The sequence below is a fragment of the Salvelinus fontinalis genome, chromosome 21 (assembly GCF_029448725.1).
Source record: "Salvelinus fontinalis isolate EN_2023a chromosome 21, ASM2944872v1, whole genome shotgun sequence".
Taxonomy (NCBI): Eukaryota; Metazoa; Chordata; class Actinopteri; order Salmoniformes; family Salmonidae; genus Salvelinus; species Salvelinus fontinalis.
This window is the reverse complement of record NC_074685.1, coordinates 25,321,923-25,348,674: the sequence shown is the minus strand read 5'-3', so window position 1 is coordinate 25,348,674 and position 26,752 is coordinate 25,321,923. Positions and strand designations below refer to the sequence as shown.

Below are 26,752 nucleotides of genomic sequence, written 5' to 3'. Positions count from 1 at the left end.
ATCTGTTTGTTAACTTGCCTTTCGAAGACCTTAGAAAGACAGGGTACGATAGATATAGGTCTGTAGCCGTTTAGGTCTAGAGTGTCACCACCTTTGAAGAGGGGGATGACCGCGGAAGCTTTCAAATCTTTGGGAATCTCAGACGATACGAAAGAGAGGTTGAACAGGCTAGTAATAGGGGTTGCAACAATGGCGGCAGATAATTTTAGAAAGAGAGGGTCCAGATTGTCTAGCCCGGCTGATTTGTAGGGGTCCAGATTTTGCAGCTCTTTCAGAACATCAGCTATCTGGATTTGGGTGAAGGAGAAATGGTGGTGGCTTTGGCGGGTTGCTGTGGAGGGCGCACGGCAGTTGACCGGGGTAGGGGTAGCCAGGTGGAAAGCATGGCCAGCCGTAGAGAAATGCTTATTGAAATTCTCAATTATTGTGGATTTATCGGTGGTGACAGTGTTTCCTAGCCTCAGAGCAGTGGGCAGCTGGGAGGAGGTGCTCTTATTCTCCATGGACTTTACAGTGTCCCAGAACTTTTTTTAAATTAGTACTACAGGATGCAAATTTCTGTTTGAAAAAGCTAGCCTTAGCTTTCCTAACTGCCTGTGTATATTTGTTCCTAACTTCCCTGAAAAGTTGCATATCACGGGGGCTATTCGATGCTAGTGCAGAACGCCACAGGATGTTTTTGTGCTGGTCAAGGGTAGACAGGTCTGGAGTGAACCAAGACTATATTTATTCCTAGTTCTACATTTTTTGAATGGGGCATGCTTATTTAAGATGGTGAGGAAGGAACTTTTAAAGAATAGCCAGGCATCATCTACTGACGGGATGAGGTCAATGTCATTCCAGGATACCCCGGCCAGGTCGATTAGAAAGGCCTGCTCGCAGAAGTGATTTAGGGAGCGTTTGACAGTGATGAGGGGTGGTCGTTTGGTCACAGACTCATTACAGATGCAGGCAATGAGGCAGTGATCGCTGAGATCTTGATTGAAAACAGCAGAGGTGTATTTGGAGGGCGAGTTAGTTTGGATGACATCTATGAGGGTGCCTGTGTTTACGGATTTGGAGTTGTACCTGGTAGGTTCATTGATCATTTGTGTGAGATTGAGGGCATCAAGCTTAGATTGTAGGATGGCCGGGGTGTTAAGCATGCCCCAGTTTAGGTCACCTAGTAGCACAAGCTCAGAAGATAGATCAATTCACATATGGTATTGAGGGCACAGGGAGGTCTATAGCAAGCGGCAACAGTGAGAGACTTGTTTCTGGAAAGGTGAATTTTTAGAAGTAGAAGCTCAAATTGTTTGGGTACAGACTTGGATAGTAATAAAGAACTCTGCAGGCTATCTTTGCAGTAGATTGCAACACCGCCCCCTTTGGCAGTTCTATCTTGGCAGAAAATGTTATAGTTAGTGATGGCGATCTCAGGGTTTTTGGTGGTTTTCCTAAGCCAGGATTCAGACACAGCTAAGACATCCGGGTTGGCAGAGTGTGCTAAAGCAGTGAGTAAAACAAACTTAGGGAGTAGGCTTCTAATGTTAACATGCATGAAACCAAGGCTTTTACGGTTACAGAAGTCAACAAATGAGAGCACCCGTGGAGTGGGAGTGGGGCTAGGCACTGCAGGACCTGGATTAACCTCTACATCACCAGAGGAACAGAGGAGAAGTAGGATAAGGGTAAGGCTAAATGCTATACGAACTGGCCGTCTAGCACGTTCGGAACAGAGTAAAAGGAGCAGGTTTCTGGGCTCGAGAACATAGATTCAAGGCATAGTGTACAGATAAGGGTAAGGTAGGATGTGAGTACATTGGAGGTAAACCTAGGCATTGAGAAATGATGAGAGAGATATAGTCTCTAGAAACGATTAAACCAGGTGATGTCATCACATATGTAGGAGGTGGAACAACATGGTTGGTTAAGGCATATTGAGAAGGGCTAGAGGCTCTACAGTGAAATAAGACAGTAATCACTAACCAGGACAATAATGGACGAGGCATATTGATATTATAGAGAGGCATGCGTAGCCAAGTGAACATATGGATCCAGGGAGTGGTTGGGCTGACTGGGTACACGGCGATTCAGACAGTTAGCAGGCCGATGCTAACAAGCTAACAGTTAGTAGGCCGGGGCTAAACAAGCTAGCAGTTAGCAAACCGGGGCAGGCAAGCTAGCAGTTAGCAGACCGGGGCAGGCAAGCTAGCAGTTAGCAGACCGGGGCAGGCAAGCTAGCAGTTAGCCGCCAGGGGCTAGGAGTTAGCAGACCGGGGCTAGCAAGTTAGCCTTTGGGGGACGTCGCGATGGGGGTAAGTCTGTTTTTGCCTCATTGTGCGCTGACGTCGATAGACCAGTCGTGGAATTAGTAGGTTTCCAGGTAGCTCTAGGTAGCTAGCAGGCCAGCAGAATGGGCCTTCAGCGGGCGTAGCGCCTGAGGGGCCTGTTGGAGTCCTCGGGCAGATTATGTCGGTATTCCAGTCGTAGAGGATCGGCGGGGTTCCGTGCCCCGTACCGGCAGTAGAAGGGGTCCGGATATTGTAGCCCAGGAGTGGGCTTCGGTGGTAGCACAGGAGCCCTGGCCGGGCTAGCTTCAGGCTAACTGGTGCTTGCTCCGGGATGGAAACGCTAGCCAGGAGTGGTCACCCGGGATTGCGGTTAGCCAGTTGCGAAGATCCAGATGAAAATGTTCAGAGTTTGCGGTAGGAATCCGGGGATATGGAGAGAATTAGGTCCGTTATGCTCTGGTTTGAGTCACGTTGTTTCTTACTGGCGAGAGCTTTCCGAGCTAAAGGTTAGCTGATGACCGCTAGGAATGGTTTGCTAACTGATAGCTGGTAGGTAGCTGGCTAGCATCAGTTGAGGGATTCCAGATCCGAAGTAAATATAAATACTTTAGAAAAAAGCAGATCCATGGCACATTGGGTGAGGCGGGTTGCAGGTGAATATTTAGAAGTTGAGGTTTAAGAAAATATTTTAAAAAGATAAGCGAAGAAAAAGATGTAAAAAGATATTTACAAGGGACACGACAGGACAAAGATGTCTGACTGCTACGCCATCTTGGATATGATTGATCAACTGTATCCAAATATCCTAATTATTGAACATGATTGGTCAATTGTATTTCTAATAAGAAATTAGCTACTGCAACATGTTTAAAACTGAAAGTCATAATAGTCGTAGTGGATGTGTGTACACTCTGTAGGCCAAAAAGGAGTTATTCATGATTATTTAATCACGTCTTTATTAATTAAATTAAGATTTGCTGAGATTTGCTTTCTTCAAGCCATTTTTCAGTAACACAAAATAAGAAATGACACACAAAAAAACTTGGCAGCATTTTGTCTTTTAAGACATTGCAAGAGATGAAACAACAATAAAAAGAAACAGACACTGGTTTTTGAATGTTCGCTTTAGTTGTACTGTAACATGTAGTAGATCAAAATTAAAAAGATTTAATATATGTATATATTTATATATTTATATTGATATAGTAAAAAAAAATTAAGCAGAAATGTCTGTCTCATTAATTCACAATAATCCTCTTAAAGTATTCACACGCAATAGCTTGATATATTTGAATATATATGTACACATAATAAATAAATGATATTTACATCCAAGTACACTGACTTTCTGTCTCTACCAAGAACACAGCAGGACACAACAGAAGTACATAGCAGCAAATGTTGCCCCAAAACAGAGGGTATGTGGGCCTCCATCCCTCTATACTTACACCATCCTCATATAAACCAGTCCTCTAACATTCATTCTTTCTTTAAGTCCTCACTCCTTTCACTCCTCACTTCACAAAGGCATTCTCTAAATTGCCCAGACCCATTAAAAAATATATGTCAACATATACTGTACACACTATAATGTTTAGAATAGTTTCATATATTGTAAAATGTCCCATACAGCCAAATATAATCTAGATATCTATAAAGGTAGTATATATTGACATATACATAGTTTTTTCAAATAATGGTGGGTCCTGTTCAAACAAGTACACCACATAAAACCCCATTGTCTCAAAGAATAATTCCTAAAATGCATTACTCTTCCTATAAAGTCTGAATCTCACCATGAGTATCTAACACCAAGTCTGCTGGCTCAGCTACAACCTGCTTGCTAGTGATCTTAAATAGACACTTTGCTCAGATAAGCAGCTTCATTGACCAACCTTGCCATGCAAAACAAACTCGCCCATTACCTAATCACTAACATGTCCTTTTCTGTCACTTTAAGAAATATCAATAGAGACCAAAAGCATCTAGAACGTCAACAAATTACAAACTGCTTTTGGCTGTCGCCTACATAGTTTCGAAACGAAGAAAAATGCAAAAAAAAAAGAAAAAAAAGAGGTCATCCTGGGATTGATCAAGCCATTTTGTGTCAGTTGTCGCCACATGGTGGCCATCCTCAGTCACTGCAGCTACTGACAGCACAGAGAAACATACATGTACAGCATCACTGGAGAGGTAGGAAACAAAGGCTTTTAAACCCAGCAATGTGCCGTTAATCATTCACAGCTGCAGTTCCATCAAATATTTGGAGATCTCCGATTGTTTTATACAACTGATCCTGTCATGCAATCCTGCCCCTTAGGGTTCTGAAGCCTCATTTCCATATCTCAACCAAGCACGCCTCTCACCAGTCCCCCCCTTACCATGATACAATGCAATACACTCCTGAAAAACACATCTCACATCCCTTAAAAACGGCTTCTGTATCCTAACCTTTTGGTTGTTTCCTTAGTGATTTGTGTGGTGGTGTGTTCTTATAGCACACATAAAGCCACAGGGGGAGGCTGTGTGGATGGATCTCCCCGTTTACCTGAATCATAGCTGTCTTTACCTCGTTCCTAATGTTAACAGATTATTCTAATCTGTGTACATGACCAATAAACTTTGATTGGATTTTGATTTAACCATGTGAATTAAGCAGAAGAACTGGCCTTGGACCAGTTGCACATGGCATACCATAACCACACATGCCCAACAGTCATGCCTCAAATCTGACACAACAGTAGTGTTCAATGTTGTCCGTCAAGCCCCTTTTTGTATATAGGTTGGTAAAACTGTGTTTTATTCAAACTCTGTCATACATCAGTTATTATGATGTCCTAGACTAAATATGCAGGATAATTCCCTTGTCTATACTTTTACATTATTTGTTATCTGTAGAAGTATTGGGCTTAAATTAAATAGATTCTACAGGTTTTGTATTTCAAATCCTTTCACCCACACACTGTCTTGCTCTTTATGATATATAAATATCATGCTAACGACAATGTAACAATAGCTTTTCCAGTAGTGTGTTACTCTTGACTCCAATCTTCACCCCAACCTAAATGTTAATTTGATTGCCTCATATTGTGGACAGCAGATCAATAGATCTAAAAACCTGTATACAAGTGGGCTTGAAGAGCGGCTTTGAATACCACAGTCTAAACTGTTATTTTTCTCCCCCTTTCCCATTGGTCCTCCATGCCTCTGTCCACCATTCATAGTGCAGTGTGTCCTAGGACCGCCCCGGGGTAGCAGTGAGTAGTATAACCATTTAGGACTGTACCAAATGAATGCTATTGATACAGGTGCTATGTGGTATGGTTTAATTATTGTAAACGTTTGTATAAGCTGAATTTAAATGATCGGCAGTGTTCTGGAGGGCCATATATCTACAGCAAATAGAATCTAGATCTCTGTGGACTCTATCCTCTCCAGACGGGTGGGCACCGGCCAGGGGGGGGCCAGCTGGTGGAGGGCGGGGGGGAGATTCTTGTCCTCGGCGAGGGGAGGTGGGGAGAGAGAGAGGGAGGGTAGGGGGGTGACGGGGGCAGGCAGGGGGATGGGGGCCAGGGACTGTCGGGGTGGTGAGGTGGGCGAGGGGGTGGTGTTGGTGGAGGTGAGCTTGGAGCCCAGCTGGCCCACGCGGAGCTCCAGGGCCTGGTTCTTCTGCAGGGTCTCCACATAGCTGAGCTGCAGCTGGGCCTGGTACTTGAGCACACGCTCCTTCTCGTCCATCCACACGTGGCGCTCCTTCTTGAAAGTGAGGGCCTGCCGCTCGCGCTGCTGCCGCTCGAGACGCAGCTCGCCTTGGAGGCGCTCCAACTGCCGACGCAGATCCCCCGCTTCCTCCCACTGCTGGTGGGCCTCCTGGCGCTGCTGGTGGATTTCCTGCCGCAATTGAGCCTCTTGAAGCTGGTGGGCCTCCTGGCGCTGGTGGGCCTCCTGGCGCTGGTGGGCCTCCTGGCGCTGAACTTTAGCTTCATCGCTCTGCAAACTCAGTATGGCATCTGGGGGAGGTACAGGGGGTGGAGGCAGGGCTGGGTAGGAGAAGGCAGAGCCCTCAGGTGGGCTGTGTGGGGAGGAAAGCCCCCCTCTGGTCCTGGATGCTTCCCTGCTTCCTCCGCCACCCCTAGCCTCAATAGCCCTATCCCTCGCACTGATCTCACCTAGAGCCCGCTTCAGCCCCACCACCTCAGCCTCAAACATGCCCAGCTTGTCCCTCAGCAGAGAGACCTGGAGAGACACAGGGAGGGGAGCAGGAGGGTCAATCAGTAGTTAAAGGAAGAGAAAGTGAGGGTTAATTCACTTGAAGTCCTCACAAGGATAGTATAATAAGGAACATTCTGAGAAGTGGGGACATTTTGCCGGTCCCCACAATGGAAAAGGCTATTTTAGGCTTAGGGGTTAGGTTTATGGTTACAGTTAGGAGTTCGATTTTGAGGCTAAGGAAAAATGGGAATCAATTACTTGGTCCCCAACACACTTTTTTTTGTTTGCGTGTGTGTGTGTGTATATGCGTGTGTGCAAAGTATTATTTGTATCTTTCAAAGTGTATGCAAATGCCTGTATCTGTATGCATGTGACTGACCCAAGAGCGCAAAACGCGTGGTGCACAGAGCAGAACAACTCTACAAATTGTAGCTAGTGTTTCAGGTCTGTCTACCTCGGTCAGCGTCCTCTGCAGCTCCCCTTCGCAGCGCTCCAGCTCCAGGCTCTTGGTGCTGTAAGAGTCCTTGAGGCCCAGCATGGCCTCCTCCCGGTCCCTCAGCTGGGCATTGACCTCCTTCAGCTGGCCCCGCAGGGCCACCATCTCCCCCGCCCGCTGGGTCACCTCCGCCTGGCTCTCCCTCAGCTGCTGCTTCAGCAGGGAGATCTCCCCCGCCTTCTGACACACCTTGAGGGGAGGACGGGGAGGGGGGATGAAAGGTATGAAGATGGTGGAAATAGAGATCAACAAGCATTTCTCTGTCTAATGGATATGCATGTACAGTATAGGACAGCTATTGCATATTTGATCATTGGTTTTAGAAAGTACTGCCCTTTTGTCCTTTTTTGGCATGGACATCTAGTAGATGTTATGCTGGGCCCTCACTCATCTCCCTCGTATCCCACACCCAGCCACACACACCACCCCCTTAACCCCAGGTAGTCCCACCCCCCTATCTCACCTCCCACTTGGTCTCCTCCAGGCGGGGCAGAATGTCAGCCTGCTCCTTCCTGTAGTCCAGGCACTTCCTCTCCAGCTCCTCCTTCTGGGCCAGCAGTGCAGCCATCTCCTCCTGTAGGCGCCGCTTATCCAGCGACAGACGGCTGATCTGGGCCTGCAAGGCACTCTGGGAGCGCTGGGCGCGACGCGTCACCTGGGTAGAAATACTTTTAGTAGAATGGACATTCCCCATTCAAATCAACATTCGGCAGTGGGTATACCGGTGGCAACCATATTGAGTGTACCATTTGGAATAAAATTAGAGAGCAGTGATTAAATAATCTCTTTGCACAGAACTTTACTCTGCATCTCTAAACTGCTCCTTTAAGCTCATTATTTGCCTTTTCTCTGTGTTTTTCCATGCAGCCATGGCTAATGCTATTGTGCTATATGATATTGGGTATAGCCTACCACCCCACAATCTGTGAACTGAGGAGCCATTCTATACTTGTAATATACAGTATATTCTGCAATTCTAATATCTATCTATTGTAGTTGTGTGGTCACCTGCTGCAGGCGTGAGGCATAGTTCTGCCGCAGCTCGTCCATCTGGCGCTCCCACACGCGCTGCTTCTCCTCAAACACCTGGACGATGGCCGCCTCGCTCTGGTCCAGGTTACGGCGCATGTGGAGAACCTTGCGGAGGGGAGGAGGAAGGGAACTCGGGTGTAATTAACGTGTATTGTGAGCTGCTCATATTTCCATCCACTGCAGGAGGTGTTGATGGTTATTTCACAAAATGGCTGACATCCATTACCAAGGTAAGTGAATGAGGACCAGTTACTGCCCCACTAGTCTTTCATATTTCTTTGTACTTCTCATATGCAATGTCAATGAATGTTGAATATCAATTGATAGCATTTTAGGTGTTCCACTATGTCTCCTTGTATTGCATTGTATGAGGGTAACACACTTCACCCACAAACTGCCACCAATGTGTACCACTCCAATATCACATATTGCTACTTCCAAAACCCTCAGTACTTGAATACCTTGCACTACTATTTCAGACCCAAGGCCTAACGTATCTTACCTACTTGACCATCAGCTAATAAGAATACAGTTGTCCACTCAGAGAGTTTCAGGCACACCCAATGGTTTTAACGGTTTATTCTTAAGCCATAGACAGTATTATGTACACAGTAAAATCACTGGTACAGTTACCCATGCCTTTATACAGGTCATGCAAACTCCTCAAATAACAGATGTTTGTGATTACACTCCTCTCCATATGTACTTGGACAGTGACTCTAAAATTGTACATTTGGCTCTATACTACTCCAGTATTTTAGATTTGAGATCAAATGTTTTATATGAGGCGACAGTACAGAATGTCACCTTTTATTCAAGGGCATTTACATACATTTTACAGTTTAGAAATGAAAGCACTTGTATCTAGTACCCCCCATTTGAGGAAGTAATTTGGAAAGTATTTGGACAAATTAACTTGAAGTGTATTAAGGTAGTCAAAAGTTTAGTATTTTATCCCATATTCGTAGCACGCAATGACTACATCAAGCTCGTGACTCGTTGGATACATTTGCAGTTTGTTTTAGTTGTGTTATATTTTGCTCAATTGGAACAGAATGGTGACTTGAGTAATTTTCTTTCTAAGTGAAAGATGTTTTCTGAACACTTCTAATTAATCCTGATAATGCCATCATTACAGAGGCTACAACAAAACATGCTACCTCTCAACATTGTGCGATGCCAGCATAGCCCAAAAATATGTTTGGTGTCTCAGATTGTTCTGGCAATTCTCACATACAGCTGTAATTTCTGCCAAATATGATTATAACATGTATTGACTCAGGGGGTTGAATACTTATCTAATCAAGATATATTATAGTGTTTTATATATTATATCATTTTTTTGCAAATGTTAGAATTGTTCTTCCACTTAGAGTATTTTGTGTAGATCGGTGACAAAAAAATTGACAATTAAATCCATTTTAATCCAACTTTGTAATTCAACAAAATGTTTGAAAAGTCCATCAATGGGTGTGAATAGTTTCTGAAGGCACTGTTTAGGTATAAAAAGAGCCGAAAATTTGCACTTTCATAAAGATTTTCTCAAAAATGGTTTGTGATACAAATGTAAAAAGCATGTTAAACATCCTTCCTCCCAATAAAGTTTTTATGTGAGAATTGCCAGAACAATCTGAGATACCAAAAATGTTTTCGGGCCATGCTGGCATGGAATAGCCCCCATTACCAATAACAGGGGAGGTTAGCATTTTTTGGCGGATATGATCTTTGAGCCTCTAGCCTCATTTTTCACGATTCATTCATGATTATCAATAATCATGTTAGCATCCACATTAATGTAGAAGTGTTCAGAAACATCTATTCTTACTCACAATCAAAGTGACTCCAAAATGACACAATACATTATTCACCATCAATTTCTTATTGGGCGAAATACAATCCCGAAACACAACCAAAACAAACTGCAAATACATGTAACGAGTTTGTGGGTCACAAGCTTGATTTAGTCATTGAGTGCAAGGAATATGGGACCAAATACTAAACTTTTGAATACTTTAATACACTTGAAGTGAATTTATCCAAATACTTATGATTTACTTAAATGGGAAGACTAGATAAATAAAGTGCATTCATTTCTAAACAGTAAAACAGAAATGTAAGAAAATACCCTCAAAAGCTGAATTCCGTACTGTCACCTCGTATGAAACATTTTATCTCAAATACAAAATGGTGGTGTATAGAGCCAAATGTGAGAGTTTTGCTTCACTCTCAAAAATACATATGGATGGGAGTGTATATAAAATAACTGTATTCACTGTGCTATAGTTGTGATAATTTGTTCCCATTTAGTATCCAGGGAGAGGGAGAGGATGGATACCCCCCAGTAGTATCCATCCTCTCCCTTTTCATCCCTCCCTCTTTCTTTCCTCATCTCCCTCGCTCTCCTCACCTCTTGCTCTCTCTCCCATAGCCGGTCCTCCAGGTCCTGGATGACGTCATCGGAGGATGGAGAGGGGCGGAGCGGCGCGGGGGCGTCACTCAGGTGGCTGAGCCTCTGATAGGACAAGGAGCTCTTCCCGGAGGAAGAGCGACCACTATCCGAGGCGCTCAGTCCGTTCTGGTATCCACTATTACCGCCGCTACCGCTAATGCCACCAGGCTTGTCCAACTTCTCCGGGGCCCCCGTGGCCCCCAGGTGGTTAATGTGGCTGGTAGAGGCACTCAGGGGCCCCAGGACAGGCGGAGGCCCGTAGCCCGAGCCAGCGTAGGTGGGCAGGCTGGTCAGAGAATTCCTCCCTGAGTCGGACAGGCTCCCCTGGCCTCCGCCCCTGCTGCCGCCCCCTCCTCCGCCTCTGGTACCTCCACCCCGGCTGCCAGGGCTGTCTGTGTCTCTGAGGGGTCCTGTTACACTGGGACCCCCACCACCTCCAGACCCTCCTCCGGCGCTGCGGCCCACTCCTACGGTTTGGGGGGGGCACACCAGATTCTGCATGGAGTGGAAGCTCTTGGGTACCACAGGCTTAAAGGCCGACGGGCGGACCAATCCTTCGTTGCTCTGGATGGGGGAGGAAGGCAAATGGTATTGGTGGTGAAATATAATGCGAGGATTGTACAACATACGTTATCTGACAATTTGGTTTACAGGGATTATGAATATGCTGCTATATGTATAATTACTTAAACAACCAGCATACTGAAGCTAAATGTGAATTTGTGATCTTAAATTCCCTGATTACAAGGGGGATTCATCTTATTTACTATAGTTTATTAATATACCAGTACACAAACTATATGTAGATATACATGTACCAGACCTTTTCAGAAATCTAATATAACGTACAGTAATAGCTAAGGCTAATGTTATTACAGTGCATGGAGGAGTTGACAGGAGAGGAGATCATATTTCATGTAAACAACTCCCTGTCATAAATGAACAACACTGATTTACAGCCGGTAGGTAACAAAGTACAGTACATGAATTTACGACAGTTTTTTATTGCCTGCACCATAACATACACATGCCTGTATGTACAAAACATACAACACACACTTTCAACATGAACCCTCATACTCAACCTACAGCCTGTATTTGGACACACACACACACACACACACACACACACACACACACACACACACACACACACACACACACACACACACACACACACACACACACACACACACACAGTGACCCACCTGAACCTGTTCCATCTTCCCAGAGATGGGGAGGATGTTGGGGGGGTTGTTATGGTTATCCAGCTTGGCTGCGCTGGCCGCCTCCTTGTACTGAGCCAGCTGTTGGCTACTGTTCTTATCATTGTTCAGCACGTTGTTCCCACAAATATCCAAACTCACCGCCCCTCTTGGTACCTCTCTACCCCCATCACGCCCATCCCTCTGGTCCCGCCCATCCCTCTGGTCCCGCCCATCACGCCGCCCGCCTCCATTCAGAAACACTGCATTGGCCACCTGCCTCTCACTGTTACCCGCCGCTGCCGCTCGGCTCCCATTGGGAATGCCCCTATTGCCATTGGAGACATGTCTGTTGCCGTTGTTATGGACGGGGGCCCTCTCTCTCTCTGTCCCCTCACAGAGCGGCAGAGGACGCTCACTGCCGTAGTAAGTAGAAGAGTTCTCGACGGTGGCAAAGCTGCGTTCGTTCGCCGTAGTCCCCTTAGCATGGGTCAGGGGAGGAGGTTGCTGAGAGGACCTCTCGATACTGTAACTCCTATCTTCCAAGCTCCTGCCCCTGTGGGTGGAGTTGGAGGTGGAGGAAGAAGAGGGGGGTGGTGGGGGGGCGCGAGGCAGGCTGTTCTGCTGGGTGGTGCGGGTGCCCACGCTCCGCATGGCGATCTCCTGCTGCTGTTGCTGCTGACCAGAGGTGGTGGTGGTCGAGGAGGATTCCCCGCTGGCCACACTGCCCATGCCCTGGGGGCGCCCCCCCCTCACTCAACACCCCGTGCTCCACACGCGCTATGATGGAGGGCAGGGAGGCAGCACCTGCCAACACACACTGCAGGACACACAGAGACAGGGACAGGGGAGAGAGGGGGAGAAAGGGTTCATTAGGAGTAAGGTACACACTGTAAGTAACAGAATTACTTAATAACTATAGACGACATAAGGAAGAGAGTAAAGGGGTTGACATAATGTAAAGTAAACACGCACACATTTATTTAGTGACCATACACACATGATCTATAGAGTGAGACATACTATATTGTAGGATATGACTGTTGATTCATATCTATGCACTAAGCTAAAAGTGCCATAGGCCTATATGTCAGCACTACCATTTTCTCATGCAATGTAATACTGACTGAACCCCCCCCCCCCCCCCCCCCCCCCCCCCCCACCCCGGGACATTGATACAGTGGGTGAGGTCATCCTTTCGCCCCCTTCTTACTTCTCTCCACCCGTGCTCTCCCCCCTCACCATAGCAATGAGTTCCCAATTCCCTGTTCCCTCCTCTCCTTCTGTCTCTCTGAGATAGGAGTCATACTATACACCCTGCAAAAGCTATTTAGGCGATTCAAACTCTTTTAAGAACAAGGTTACTTTGACACTAATTGAGATTTCTTGAGCATTCAAATATGATGTATAATTTTTTTAAACTAAAATAAGTACATTGAATGTATGATTAAAGTATGAATTAGAGTACTTATTTCAGTATGCTTCCCCTTATACGGTTACTCCTCATTCCACATCATATCAAAATTCACATATGCAACAATAATGAAAGCACATCTGATATAAAATGTAAAAACTGTTGATATTAAAGGGCTAACAAATAGCCTAGTCAATGCAAATGATTATCAAGTTCAATCAAATCATAAAAAATATTAACTACATTCTACATTAACAGATTGTACCTCAATTACAGATCCTGAATATACAACCATAGAAGGAAAGGTTACTCTGCTCTCTGCTCACACAACCTTCTTGTCTTGTTCCTTTCTCTCACCATCTCACACTCTACTTTGTGATTGGTTAGCAGAGCAGGTCTTTTGCACACCTGGTATATTTGCATGTTAACCCCTTGCCTTCTGACACATACACACACTCACACACACAGTTGTTCCCCCTGTGCCAATGATAATGACAAAAACCTATCTTCTTTATCAAACCTCTAATGGAAGGAAAAACATGGGAGACAATCGTCAATACTTCATTGCAAATAAGGCCATGCACAGTTTTGTGCATATAAAGACAGTACATCATGTCCGTGTATGTATCACTGAGTGCAATAAGGAACACTATCCATATTTGTATTATATCCTTGTCACTGAACCACACCCACAGGGAGCACTATCTGATTACTCACTAAAATATCTATCTCTGATTGAACATTGACCTAAAGGTAATATGTGAATTTATAGTTCATTGTACCAAGTGTAGCTTACTACTCCTATCTGAGCAAAGATGCAGTCAAACCTTGGTGTGAATTCTCTCTCTCTCCATTGTCTCTCCCCATTGTCTCTTCATGCCTGAAGCCAAGCCTGTGCACATGAAGCTACTGTGCTTCTATGTTACTTTGCTATAATAAGGTGAGTATTGACATTCCATCTCAGGTAGGACATGGGTACAGATTGGGATGTGAACAGGGGAGTACTGAATCCTTAGGATGAGGTGCTGTGTCCAAAACGGCATACGGTACGATACTGCCTCGGGCCAGCAGAGGGCCCTGTTCCAGTGTTGGCTGAGCTGTGGCACGTGCCTACACTCGCCTCACTGCCACAGTTACACACTCCTAGGCATTACATCATCGGCTCCATGCTTCAAATAGAGAGCGCGCACACACAGGCAGGCACTCTCTCTGGTGCGCGCTCCCCCATCATTCTCACACATACACACCCCCTCTCATTAAGGGAGTCTTCTCAATCTAATCTCCTGTGTTGACATGCAGTATGAGATCATTCCTAGATTAATAGGTGTAGTCTACACACCAGTAATACATTTTCTCCCCATATTTTCACTACATTGTCCATATATAGACCCGTATATACACCTCAAATGCAAACAAACTGCCCCCCAAACGGTGACCGCTGCGATCCCACTACACACACTTCATTCAAGGCCTCAAATAGGCCAGGCGTAGAAGTCCCGCAGAGCAGTCACATTGGGTACAGAGGTAACCACTGCACTGTAGAGAATATTAAATAATATTTTATCATTTTATCTGATAAAATTATCAGAGCTCCCTTGCCATTACCAGCATATTAAAACTGACATGCTAGCTCACATTTCTAGTCCATACATATCCTCATAATAAGCTTTATATCATGTCAATAATACAGTATTTGCTACATATATGTGTGGTAGTGATGTAGGTCTACAAATCAGCCTATTGCACGTCCATGCAATCTTTTCCTTTTAAGTACCAAGGTTGGTCTAAATTCTACTGTAGGCCATTTGCTCTTGGTCTGTCCATTTAAACTCCATGTATTCAAAATCATCTCCATTATTTTTGCAGCCGCTACAACAACCTCCTCATCACTACAGTGACGTGCATAGGCTGTCAGCTGACGCGGCAATGCTAGAGCACAATGGTGAAATGTTACTCGCTTCTCCATACCAGTGAAAAAGACCTAACCCAGCCACTAAAGGCAATAAGAACGAGATAATTAGCATGATCTATTCGATTCGTTTTTCTTTTCATTCACGCAATAGATAATGCGTGTGTGGGTTACGCAAAGCGCTCTACTCCACTCGCAGCTCTCTCTCCGTGGGGGGAATCGGAAAGGAGCGAGCTCGAGAAAACATCAGCATCCGCTACAACCCTCGCGCACAACCCCCCGCTTGCGCCTCACCGATTCCCATCTTTACTTTCAATCCAATGAGCAATATTAAAAAACACGGTCTCTCTCTCTCCCCATCTCGCTCTCTCCACTTATCTCTCTGCCACAACAACCTTTGAATCACCCCAAATCCAACATGGAAAGCGGCAGGATAATGGATTGGCAATGCGGTGAATGACGATAAATATAGAAAAACGCAGGTGTAGATTGTGCGCCGCGCTGCGTCGCTTACTAGGTGCGCGTATTTCTCTATGGAAATGAAAGAGCGCTCGGCTCCATCACTTCATAGCCGAGAACAGCTCCGCACTTACTATTAGCGGCAGAAGCAGCACAGACAACGCCGAATGAAGCCGAATTACGTCGCCCCACTGCTCCTCGGCGAGCTGTCCGATTCGGGGTTCGCAGATAGGGACGTTGGAGTGGCAGTAGGCCTATAGCCTACTCGTGTGGCTCTGGTCGGGGGGAGACTGCAACCGCTGTTGCCCGTAGCGGATATCGGGTGATGGAGACAGCGAGAGGATGCGTGTATCAGCTGTGTCACACACCCACCTCCGCCCCGCCCCTTCTGATAGAGCACAGCACCGCCCCCTTCCCAGACCCGCGCCTGCGCCCACACAAAGGTGTGAATTCTTCCTCCACCTTAGAATAGCACACAATGTATTGATTCTGTTCCATACAGAATACGTATGCAACTGCCGGAAAATGGGGACCCCTGCCAATCCTACAACATGTCTCTCTGTTTCTATCACTATGTATGCATCTACACATTAAATTCTATATTTATTCCTTTGAGTACTGCACAACTGAATGACACATGACCGGATAGGTTGAGTGTGTGTGTGTAGCTCGGACTTCAGTTCTTAGTACCAAGGGCAAGCGAGGCCTTGGGCAAACATGATGCCCAGTTCCCAGGGGCAGAGAAAGCAGAGCTGGCTGTGTAGATGAGGAACTGGAGCCTGAAATCAGCCTCACTCAGGACTAATCGAGAGAGAGACAGAGACAGATTGCAGAAAGAGACGAGAGAGAGCATAGAGCAGGGAAAGAGGGCAGAGCGAAAGAGAAACAGACAATGTTGAAGCTGTAGCAGGAGCTGAACCGAACTGTTAACTTGTCTGGAATGGAATATTTGGTGCTGGTCATAAAGCCAACAGACACCATCTCCCATAAGAGATAAAGTTGACAAGAAGACATCTGCTTAAAATGACCACTCCAACGACAAAAATAAGGATAAGAGAGAGAGATGAGTAGAAGAATAAGTATGACATAGGACTCTGTCCTATTTTCTAAAACTGATTGGGTTTACCAAAATCAAATACATGTATGGCGTTCAAAATCACGGAGCTCACACACATAGGCCTTTATAGGGATATAAAACCATACACCATACTTTCCATGCAAAACACATCTATCCGTTCATTGCATACGAGAGTTGCAGGTTTTATTTGGAGTAAATCAGGATCCAATGTCAAGAAATGTGTGACTCGATTCCCACGCATAATGCCTTCTTCATACACACTCCGCTGTGTGCACAATCATACCTACTACAACCACTCTTCTACACATAACCCCGTCAACACGATTAGAAAACAGCCATGGTCCTTCACACTAACACAGAACTGGACACAAGCCACTCCAACACAATTCACACGCACAACTCGCTTTGCCAGTCGTAGAGGGATCCACAAGACTGTCAAGAGACTAAAAACACACATAGACACTCTCTGAGCCAGGTTGGCAGAGAAAACAATTAATACTTACATGGTACATACACACGCACTAAAGCAAATATGACCGTTGTCGCCAGGTGCATGGTGATCCACACCCACACTGGACATTTAAAACTCAAATGTATTCACATTTCATGCTGTACTGACCTACTACACATAAACATAACACAGGACCAGATAGGCTACACAGGGACCGCATTCAAGTACGCAAGTGAAACAGGATCTGACATCCATCTTTAATAACGCCAGTGTTCTTTCTCTACTCTCCTCCTCTTTTTTAATTTCTGAGCCGCCATAGCTGAATGTCACTTAGGGGGAGAATAGGAGAGTCAGAGGAAAACTGAGGGAGTGGAAGAAGGTATACAAAGAGCAATCTCACAGCTCCACTAGTAGGCTCGTCCCTGTCGGTTCTCTTCTGATGCGCTCCACTAGTAGGCTCGTCCCTGTCGGTTCTCTCCTCATCCCTCGTTCCACTCCTCCATGTGGAAATGAACTGTAGTAATTCTCACCGCGTCCCAGCCCCTCTGAGCTACCAATAGCATCCTCTCACTCCCTCCATCCGCCTCCATAAAGTACACGCGTGCGCAAACACACACGCGCGTTGTTGAAAATATGTCCGATTTACCTCGCAAAAATGTGAATATTAGGGTTACAAAATAAATACATGTTTTGGAAATGCACCACATTTCAAATTATCTACATGAAAATCTGTAACTTCCCGTATATTTTTGTACAGTAAACCAGTGCTAGCAAGTCCACACAGGTACCTGCATGCGTGTGTGGTGTACACACAGGATCCCACTCACTCAACCATGACCGCAACACCACCACTAAAATATCCTCAAATACGCTGCATTTTTCCTCTCCATTCACAAATTCACTGGCGACATCAACAATTTGTCAAGGTTACTATGGCAATGGTTTCTGTCCAATTGGAGAAGGGGCTGGACTCATGTGACAGAGTAGAGGGAAAGATGGAGGGAGGGGAAAGAAACGGATTATTTCTATTTACCAATGAGTGGTTTATCTGCTGAAGTCATTGCTTAACAGAGAGGACATCATATTCACATAGAGTCCTTCTGCTTGGCTAACCCTAAAACCTGCCTATGCATTCAGAAAGACATGTGGGACCATGTTGAGGTTTATTTAGAGCCACCTGACTGTCCATGAAGAGGAGAGAAGGTCATCAGTCCCTATATAGTCACATATACCCCAGGATACTTACTCTATACAACAGACAGGGTTCAGATTTAAATTTGGTTTAAGACAAAATCCCTAGACCCCTACTCGATGTCTCATTTGATGCCAAGATGTTCCCACAAGGTGAATTTGGGTAGCAATTGATTTTATGGTACTGTTACCACCAGTGTAGGAAATTAGTATGGCGTTAGGTACTTTGATATAATTCAGACAATTTCATAACCTATTACGGGGGCTTGTTCAAATGAATCCCAAAGAAAAAAAGCAAGTAATTCTTTCTGTAGATTATTACTGGGTAATTATCATTTAACCATGTTATTTCTAAGTTAATACCTGGTCATTTACATACCAGCAAGCAAAATAATGTGTTAGATGATCTCATGGTTTTGGATTAAGATCATGTCCTGATGATGTTGGTTGGAAATAAAGCTGTAGTGTCAGAGATGAGATATCAACACAAACAGATGAGTGGGAATAAGAGGAACTGGACACTTCTGTTCTGGAACAGGAAGAAAATGCATTCACACATTTCACTTAAACACAAAAACAGTTTAATTAATAAATAACACCACAATCACAATGAACAGTCTGATTCATAGACATGGGACTGTGACCCTGGAATAAGAGAAGGAATGTCTTCCTATGTACCTGAGGAAGAGATTGAGGAATAGTTTCCCGGACACAGATTAAGCATAGTCTTGAAATAAAAAGAGAATCTCGATTGAACATGTTTCCCAATACAGGATTAGGCTTAATCTGTGTGCAGGAAACAAGTGGGTAAGGAAAACCTGATTCTAGGCAGGCTCTTAGCTATCTTAATTAATTAGCCAATATCCATGGTCCTACCATCATCTGCAACCAAACACCATCAAGGAGCTTGTTTTATTGGTTGCCTTCAAGCAGGATAACCCTGCTTTATAGAGTGGTTTGTGCTGTAATGTAACCATCTAAAGATGCCAAACTGGAATATATTTTCACAGTGATATATATTATCTAGTGACTAATAGCAGTGTCGACATTTTATGAAACCAGAAACATTTGAATACATAAAATATTCAATACATCATATTTTAATATCATTAGTATATCAAGTCATATAAAGGCAAGAGCCATGTATTTACACTACCTGTTGTGGAAAGGCAAGCCGTCATATCCACACTCAATTCTTCCTATAGTAGTAAACATCCATGCATTAATAAATAGTGCATCAATTAAAAATGATAAAAGCTACAGTGGCAATAATAGCCAAATGGGCTTTTTAAATTACATTTCTCAAAGGAAACTCTAGTTTCAGTACACTTCAGGTAAATCTATGAATAATCTATTGGATTTCTGACCTCCATTTGGGAAACTTCAAGTGTCACTATGAAAGATTGTGCAAAGGGGTTAAGATAATGCATAGGTTAGAAAACCTGCAAAAATAATTTAAAAAAAACGTCTTGTAGGGATTTTTATAACTAAAAGAGAATAGGTGATTGTACAAACATGGGCTATATTTCAACTTATGCTCAATTGAACATATTTTCTGGTTTTGAACTGTTTGAATTCATTCGCTGATCCTGAACATACCCCAGGGTTATTTTGCAGTAATGGGAACAGGGTCAAAGCTTGTTCCCATTGATGAGTTTACTATCCCTTCATGCAAGTGACGCCACGTGTTCAACTATATTGAAAAGAGCATATAATTTGTATAACACTCTTGCCCTGGTCACACAGACAGAAAAAGCTTAAACATGTGGCACACTTTTTCAACCATCACAGCAAACAAAATAACTCTTGACCTTGGTCAAGTGAAGTTGGAGACTCTGGGCCTAAACTCCCACAAGGGAAAGATAATGTTATTCGTTTTATTTATGTTGTTCAACTGTACACACACTGACCCGAGAGGGAAGTTTTTAGGCAGACAAACATTACGAGAACATTCGGAAACGTATCTGATCTCTTTTTTGGCTCCTGACAGGATTCTACTATCTCGGTGCAGTGAAGTATTAAAAGGAACCAAAACATGACCAGGGAAGAGGCCAGCACTGCTGTCTAATAAAGTCTGTTACAGGCCATGTGTGATCCTGGTTCGCATTCTAGTAGAGAACCAAACCACAGTTCACCTTTTGGGCTACACATATAAACAGAACCCCCTTTAGCAGTCTCCACCTCCACCCACCTCCACCTGATTCAGTTCAGGGAACACCTCTCCTGCCCACTCCTCCCCCCTGTTGTCTCCGTCAGACTGCCCCACTCCCTGCTCCCTGGGGGTGAGGGGCTCTGTGTCACTGTCGCCCCCTTCCACCACAGCTGTGTAGTCACTCTGGGTGGAGGTGGGGTGCCCCGGGCAACACAGGCTGATCACAGGAGCCAGGCAGGAAAAAAGTAGGCCCAGCATGGCAATGTAGAAGCTCTCCCCTGGGTAAGCCTGCATCCCCGCTGCCCCTCCTTGGCTTCTGGTGCCAGGCCTAGGAGACCAAGACCCAGACCCGGGCCAGGTCCAGCCCCCTACCCAGTCCCACAGTAGCCCAAATTTGCCCTCCTGAAGGTTGCCGCTGATGACGTACAGGCAAGCCCCACACACTCCCAGCACGGACATTAGGAAAACGACTGGGGAGAGTGGAAGGGAGAAAAAGAGACATGGAGGGAAAAGGAGAAAGAGAGCGAGAGGATGATAAACTAATTAATCCCAGAGAGAACTGCAGAGTGATGTAAATCAACATGGCTCAGCAAACATGACTCATGTCATTTTATGACACTTAATATTTTATGAGACCTGTGAGAGTATATTCTTCTTCAAATTATGACTAGCGGTTAAGAGCTTTGGGCCAGTAACTGAAAGGTTGCTGGTTCAAATCCCTGAGCCGACTAGATAAAAAATATGCAGATGTGCCCTTGAGCAAAGCACATAACCCTAATTGCTCCTGTAAGTCGCTGTGGAGAAGAGCGTCTGCTAAATAACTAAACATTTAAAAAAAATAAAAAAATGACAGTATAGTGATAAAGCCCTCAGAAAAAGAGACAAACAGACAGAGAAAAACATTGGCAGCAATTGAGACCGAATGAGAAAGAGAGAGAATAAGAAAAGTGAGAGAGATAGACAAAGGGAGAAAGGTTAGGTTACCAGTGGAGATGTGGAGTGACACCACCAGTCGAGGGTGGGACATCCCAGTCCCCAAGAAGTCCAATAAGAAGGAGGAGCTGGAGAGCAGGACAGCAGTGTAGCACAGAGCCGCCAGGGCATAGAGCAGCCACATCCCCCAGCCGTTAACACCACCCAGAGGACCTACAGGAAGGGAACACACACGTACTCTCAGTCAACTCCACACACATAAACACACACCACACTCCCAGGCTTCTGCATAAGCAGAAAGTAAATACGTTTAAGATCACAAACATGGAAATACGGACGAGTACAGTACATAGGCCTTTAACCAGACATATGTGGGTGCAGTTAAACTGTAGAAAATGTGAACTCTACATTGTCAAAACAAATGACGATTGTGTGGTAGCAGAGATAGAAGACAAATGTCAACCAATCTCTTCTTTGACGGTCCAGCCTTGCCCTTCCCTACCTGTGTCAGTGAGGTTCTGGGCAGCGTGCAGTGTGAAGGCCACTCCATAGATGATTTGTTTGCCTCCGGGGTCAGTACTGTTCCTGACCTGGATCCAGTTGGGGTCAGCGATGGACGTGCACAGGGACACCAAAGTAAAGCACTGGCAAACCGCAGCCGGAGACATGCTCAGAGTCATGGCTGGAAGGGAGACACGATGTAGCCCCATCCATAACAATTTGTAGTCAACTGTTGCTCAGAGAATTTGCAAAAGTTGCCAAATACATAGATGTAATGTCACTATTTAGGCAAGGTGTTTTACTAGACTGTTTTACTAGATTTTCTTACTGTTTCAGACAAATCATGTGTATGGTTAGCTGTAATAATATGACTTCAATGGATGTACAACTAAGAAGTAAGAAGAGTTTATGCAAAAAATGATGCAGCACAGAATGCTGTTGCAGGTTGTAAGAACATTGACAGTGTAAACCTGAAGTTGGGAAACTTGAAATGAGGAAGTGAGAGATCTGTGGAATGGTTCGGTATTATTAAGGCATCTGTCACTTAACCCTTCACTTACCAGCAGCTAGACTAGCACTAACACACTATAGGATGAAAATGTAGACTAGCTAGCTACTTGCTGCTAAGGGATAACCTAGCCAAGTAAAACTCAACTCTACAATGTACTTCACATCAACATCGTGGAGTTGAGTTTTACTTGGCTAACCAAGTGCCACAAATAAAAACAAAAGTCATGCGACAACTGAATTGTGTATTGTTCAGCATATTGTCTGAAAAGCAAGCTAAAGTGCCATCAGAAAGTATTCAGACCCCTTGACTTTTTCCAAATTTGATTGTGTTACAGCCTGAATTTAAATTGTAGATTTTTGTCACTGGCCTAGACACAATTCCCCATAATGTCAAAGTCAAATGATGTTAGACATTTTTACAAACGTATTAAAAATGAAAAGCTGAAATGTCTTGAGTCAATAAGTATTCAACCACTTTATTATGGAAAGCCTAAATAAGTTCAGGAGTAAAAGCATGAGATGACTACCTCATCTCTGTACCACACACATACAGATAATTGTAAAGTCCCCCAGATGACCTGTGAATTTCAAATACAGATTCAACCACAAAGACAAAGGAGGTTTACCAATGCCTCGCAAAGAAGGAAACCTATTGGAAGATGGGTAGGGGGAAAAAGCAGACATTCAATATCCCATTCAATACACTTTACACTACAAAGATACAGGCATCCTTTCTAACTCAGTTGCCGGAGAGGAGAGAAAACACTCAGGGATTTCACCATGAGGCCAAACAGTTACAGAGTTTAATAGCTGTGATAGGAGAAAACTGAGGGTGGCTCAACAACATTGTAGTTACTAAACAATAGTAACCTAATTTACAGAGGGAAAAGAAGGAAGCTTGTACAGAATAAAAAAATATTCCAAAACATGCATCCTGTTTGCAATAAGGCACTAAAGTAATACTGCAAAAAATGTGGCAAAGCAATTCACTTTTTGTCCTGAATACAAAGTGTTATGTTACGGGGCAAATGCAATACAACAAATTACTGAGTACCACTGTCCAAAGTATTGTTTTCAAGCATCTTGAAGGCTGTGTTATGTTATGGGTATGATTGTAATCGTTAAGGACTGATGAGTTTTTCAGGTTAAAAAAGAAACAGAATTGAGTGAAGCACAGGCAACAAACATCCCAGAGGAAAACCTGGAAAGCTGACTTGACCACCAGACAATGCGAGATTAATTCACCTTTCAGCAGGACAATAATCTAAAACACATGGCCAAATCTGCCAAGTTAACAAATCAAATCAAGTTTATTTTATATAGCCCTTCGTACATCAGCTAATATCTCAAAGTGCTGTACAGACACCCAGCCTAAAACCCCAAACAGCAAGCAATGCAGGTGTAGAAGCACAGTGGCAAGGAAAAACTCCCTTGAAAGGCAAAAACCTAGGAAGAAACCTAGAAAGGAACCAGGCTATGAGGGGTGGCCAGTCCTCTTCTGGCTGTGCCGGGTGGAGATTATAACAGAACATGGCCAAGATGTTCAAATGTTCCTAAATGACCAGCATGGTCAAATAATAATAATCACAGTAGTTATCGAGAGTGTAGCAAGTCAGTACCTCAGGAGTAAATGTCAGTTGGCTTTTCATAGCCGATCATTAAGAGTATCTCTACCGCTCCTGCGGTCTCTAGAGAGTTGAAAACAGCAGGTCTGGGACAGGTAGCACGTCCGGTGCTACCTGTCAGACTACCGACCATTTAGAATCCCACCGTACCTTCTCCGCTATGCAATCTGGTTTCAGAGCTGGTCATGGGTGCACCTCAGCCACGCTCAAGGTCCTAAACGACATCATAACCGCCATCGATAAGAGACATTACTGCGCAGCCGTCTTCATCCACCTGGCAAAGGCTTTCGACTCTGTCAATCACCACATTCTTATTAGCAGACTCGACAGCCTTGGTTTCTCAAATGATTGGCTCGCTTGGTTTACCAACTACTTCTCTGATAGAGTTCAGTGTGTCAAATCGGAGGGCCTGTTGTCCGGACCTCTGGCAGTCTCTATGGGGGTGCCACAGGGTTCAATCCTCGGGCCGACTCTCTTCTCTGTATACATCAATGATGTTGCTCTTGCTGCTGGTGATTCTCTGATACACCTCTACACAGACGACACCATTCTGTATACTTCTGGCCCCTCTTTGGACACTGTGTTAACTAAGCTGTAGACGAGCTTCAATGCCATACAACTCTCCTTCCGTGGCCTCCAACTGCTCTTAAACACAAGTAAAACTAAATGCATGCTATTCAACCGATCACTGCCCGCACCTGCTCGCCCGTCCAGCATCACTACTCTGGACGGCTCGGACTTAGAATACGTGGACAACTACAAATACCTAGGTGTCTGGTTAGACTGTAAACTCTCCTTCCAGACTCAAATTAAGCATCTCCAATCCAAAATTAAATCTAGAATCGGCTTCCTATATCGCAACAAAGCATCCTTCACTCATGCTGCCAAACATACCCTCGTAAAACTGACCATCCTACCGATCCTCGACTTCGGTGATGTCATCTATAAAATAGCCTCCAACACTCTACTCAACAAACTGGATGCAGTCTACCACAGTGCCATCCCTTTTGTCACCAAAGCCCCATACACTACCCACCATTGCAACCTGTACGCTCTTGTTGGTTGGCCCTCGCTTCATACTCGTCGCCAAACCCACTGGCTACAGGTTATCTACAAGTCTCTGCTAGGTAAAGCCCCGCCTTATCTCAGCTCACTGGTCACCATAGCAGCACACGCTCCAGCAGTTATATCTCACTGGTCACCCCCAAAGCCAATTCCTCCTTTGGTCGTCTTTCCTTCCAGTTCTCTGCTGCCAATGACTGGAACGAACTGCAAAAATCTCTGAAGCTGGAAACACTTATCTCCCTCACTAGCGTTAAGCACCAGCTGTCAGAGCAGCTCACAGATTACTGCACCTGTACATAGCCCATCTATAATTTAGCCCAAACAACTACCTCTTCCCCTACTGTATTTATTTTGCTCCTTTGCACCCCATTATTTATATTTCTACTTTGCACATTCTTCCACTGCAAATCTACCATTCCAGTGTTTTACTTGCCATCAGGGCCTTTTTTTTCTTGCCTTTACCTCCCTTATCTCACCTAATTTGCTCACATTGTATAGACTTATTTTTCTACTGTATTATTGACTGTATGTTTTGTTTATTCCATGTGTAACTCTGTGTTGTTGTATGTGTCAAATTGCTATGCTTTATCTTGGCCAGGTCGCAGTTGCAAATGAGAACTTGTTCTCAACTAGCCTACCTGGTTAAATAAAGGTGAAATAAAAAAATTAAAATCTACACTGGAGTTGCTAACCAAGAAGACAGTGAATGTTTCTGAGTGGCCAAATTACAGTTTTGACTTAAATCTACTTGAAAATCTATGTCAAGACCTGAAAATGGGTGTCTAGCAATGATCAACAACCAATTTGACAGAGCTTGAAGAATTTTGAAAACAATTATGGACAAATTATGCACAATCCAGGTGTGGAAAATGTAAGATTTACCTATGGAAACTCACAGCTGTAATCGCTGCCAAAGGTGCCTCTACAAATTACTGACTCAGGGGTGTGAATACTTATGCAAATTAGACATGTTCAATAAAAAAAATTAAAAAAATCTAAAAACATGTTTTCACTTTGTCACTATTGGGTATTGTGTCCAGATGGATGAGGGAAAATCTATTGAATAATATGTTTTATTCAGGCTGTAACACAACAAAATAAGGAATAAATCAAGGTGTATGAATACTTTCTGAAGGGTGTGTAGTCAGGCAGGCATTACAACCTATCTCGTGTCCTGAATTAACTCAAGAGAATCAGTTGTCAATAAAGTAACTAAAGCAGGCTAGCTAGCATGCGCTTGCTATTTCAGATCCACGCGCACAATAATAACTCTGCACAAGCTTGTTCTTTCGGAAATAGCTAGACTAGCGTTACTTACCAGAGCTACGAAAACAAGGAAATCCACGAACATACAATCTATTTCTTTAAATGTATATAAATGCCTCACGGGTGTGGCTAAATATATGTTTTTTCTGAGCCGACATAATCTAAAGCCAATTCAAAGCACGGAATTATCTAACTTTCATTTGGCTAACGCTGGCTCGTAGACAGTCTTCCGGGATGACCGGAAATTACAATCACGAGTGCAATGTTGTCACTAGTTACCACAGCCACAAAGGCTATATCGTAAAACTTCCTGAAAACAATCATGTGCCTTTTGGTCTTCATTTAAGATTACGGTTAGGCATAAAGCTAACGACACTGCTAAGGTTAGGTGTAAAATCATATTTTTAAAGGATTAATTGGTTTATGACTTTGTGGCTGTGGTAACTACTGACGACCCGAGTGCAACGGTGTGCAAACAATTAGTCGGTGACATTATGTAATTAACTAGCAAATCCAACAAAGCGTGAATTA

At 44.2% G+C, this 26,752-nt stretch overlaps 2 protein-coding genes across 3 annotated transcripts; both read right to left on the bottom strand.

Moving 5' to 3' along the window:
* Positions 1-3,212: 3,212 nt before the first annotated feature.
* On the bottom strand, positions 3,213-17,548 carry LOC129818488 (leucine zipper putative tumor suppressor 3-like). Of its 2 annotated transcripts, none has more exons than XM_055874431.1 (7): positions 17,379-17,548; positions 11,671-12,487; positions 10,421-11,026; positions 7,990-8,118; positions 7,445-7,636; positions 6,940-7,170; positions 3,213-6,509 (listed from the first exon to the last, which is right to left on the bottom strand). In XM_055874431.1, the coding sequence occupies exons 2-7, from the start codon at positions 12,397-12,399 to the stop codon at positions 5,682-5,684; spliced, it is 2,715 nt and encodes a 904-aa protein (XP_055730406.1). In that variant the 5' UTR covers positions 12,400-12,487; positions 17,379-17,548; the 3' UTR covers positions 3,213-5,681. The 2 variants fall into 2 exon arrangements, with proteins under 2 accessions (XP_055730406.1, XP_055730404.1); XM_055874429.1 differs by lacking the exon at positions 17,379-17,548 and adding an exon at positions 15,584-15,832.
* A 1,185-nt stretch (positions 17,549-18,733) lies between these two features.
* On the bottom strand, positions 18,734-26,477 carry LOC129818487 (uncharacterized). Its single transcript, XM_055874428.1, has 4 exons — positions 26,274-26,477; positions 21,757-21,936; positions 21,306-21,467; positions 18,734-20,791 (listed from the first exon to the last, which is right to left on the bottom strand). Exons 2-4 carry the CDS (start codon positions 21,932-21,934, stop codon positions 20,337-20,339), a joined length of 795 nt encoding a protein of 264 aa, XP_055730403.1. The 5' UTR covers positions 21,935-21,936; positions 26,274-26,477; the 3' UTR covers positions 18,734-20,336.
* Between the last annotated feature and the right edge of the window lie 275 nt (positions 26,478-26,752).

Coding starts and splice junctions, on each gene's coding strand:
- LOC129818487 (XM_055874428.1), bottom strand. CDS start 21,934: ATGACTCTGAGCATGTCTCCGGCTGCGGTTTGCCAGTGCTTTACTTTG. Junction 21,468..21,756: donor CCAGAACCTCACTGACACAG/GTAGGGAAGGGC, acceptor CCCTTCCTGTAG/GTCCTCTGGGTGGTGTTAAC. Junction 20,792..21,305: donor GTCACTCCACATCTCCACTG/GTAACCTAACCT, acceptor CACTCTCCCCAG/TCGTTTTCCTAATGTCCGTG.
- LOC129818488 (XM_055874431.1), bottom strand. CDS start 12,399: ATGGGCAGTGTGGCCAGCGGGGAATCCTCCTCGACCACCACCACCTCT. Junction 11,027..11,670: donor GGAAGATGGAACAGGTTCAG/GTGGGTCACTGT, acceptor TCCCCCATCCAG/AGCAACGAAGGATTGGTCCG. Junction 7,637..7,989: donor ATGCCTCACGCCTGCAGCAG/GTGACCACACAA, acceptor ATTTCTACCCAG/GTGACGCGTCGCGCCCAGCG.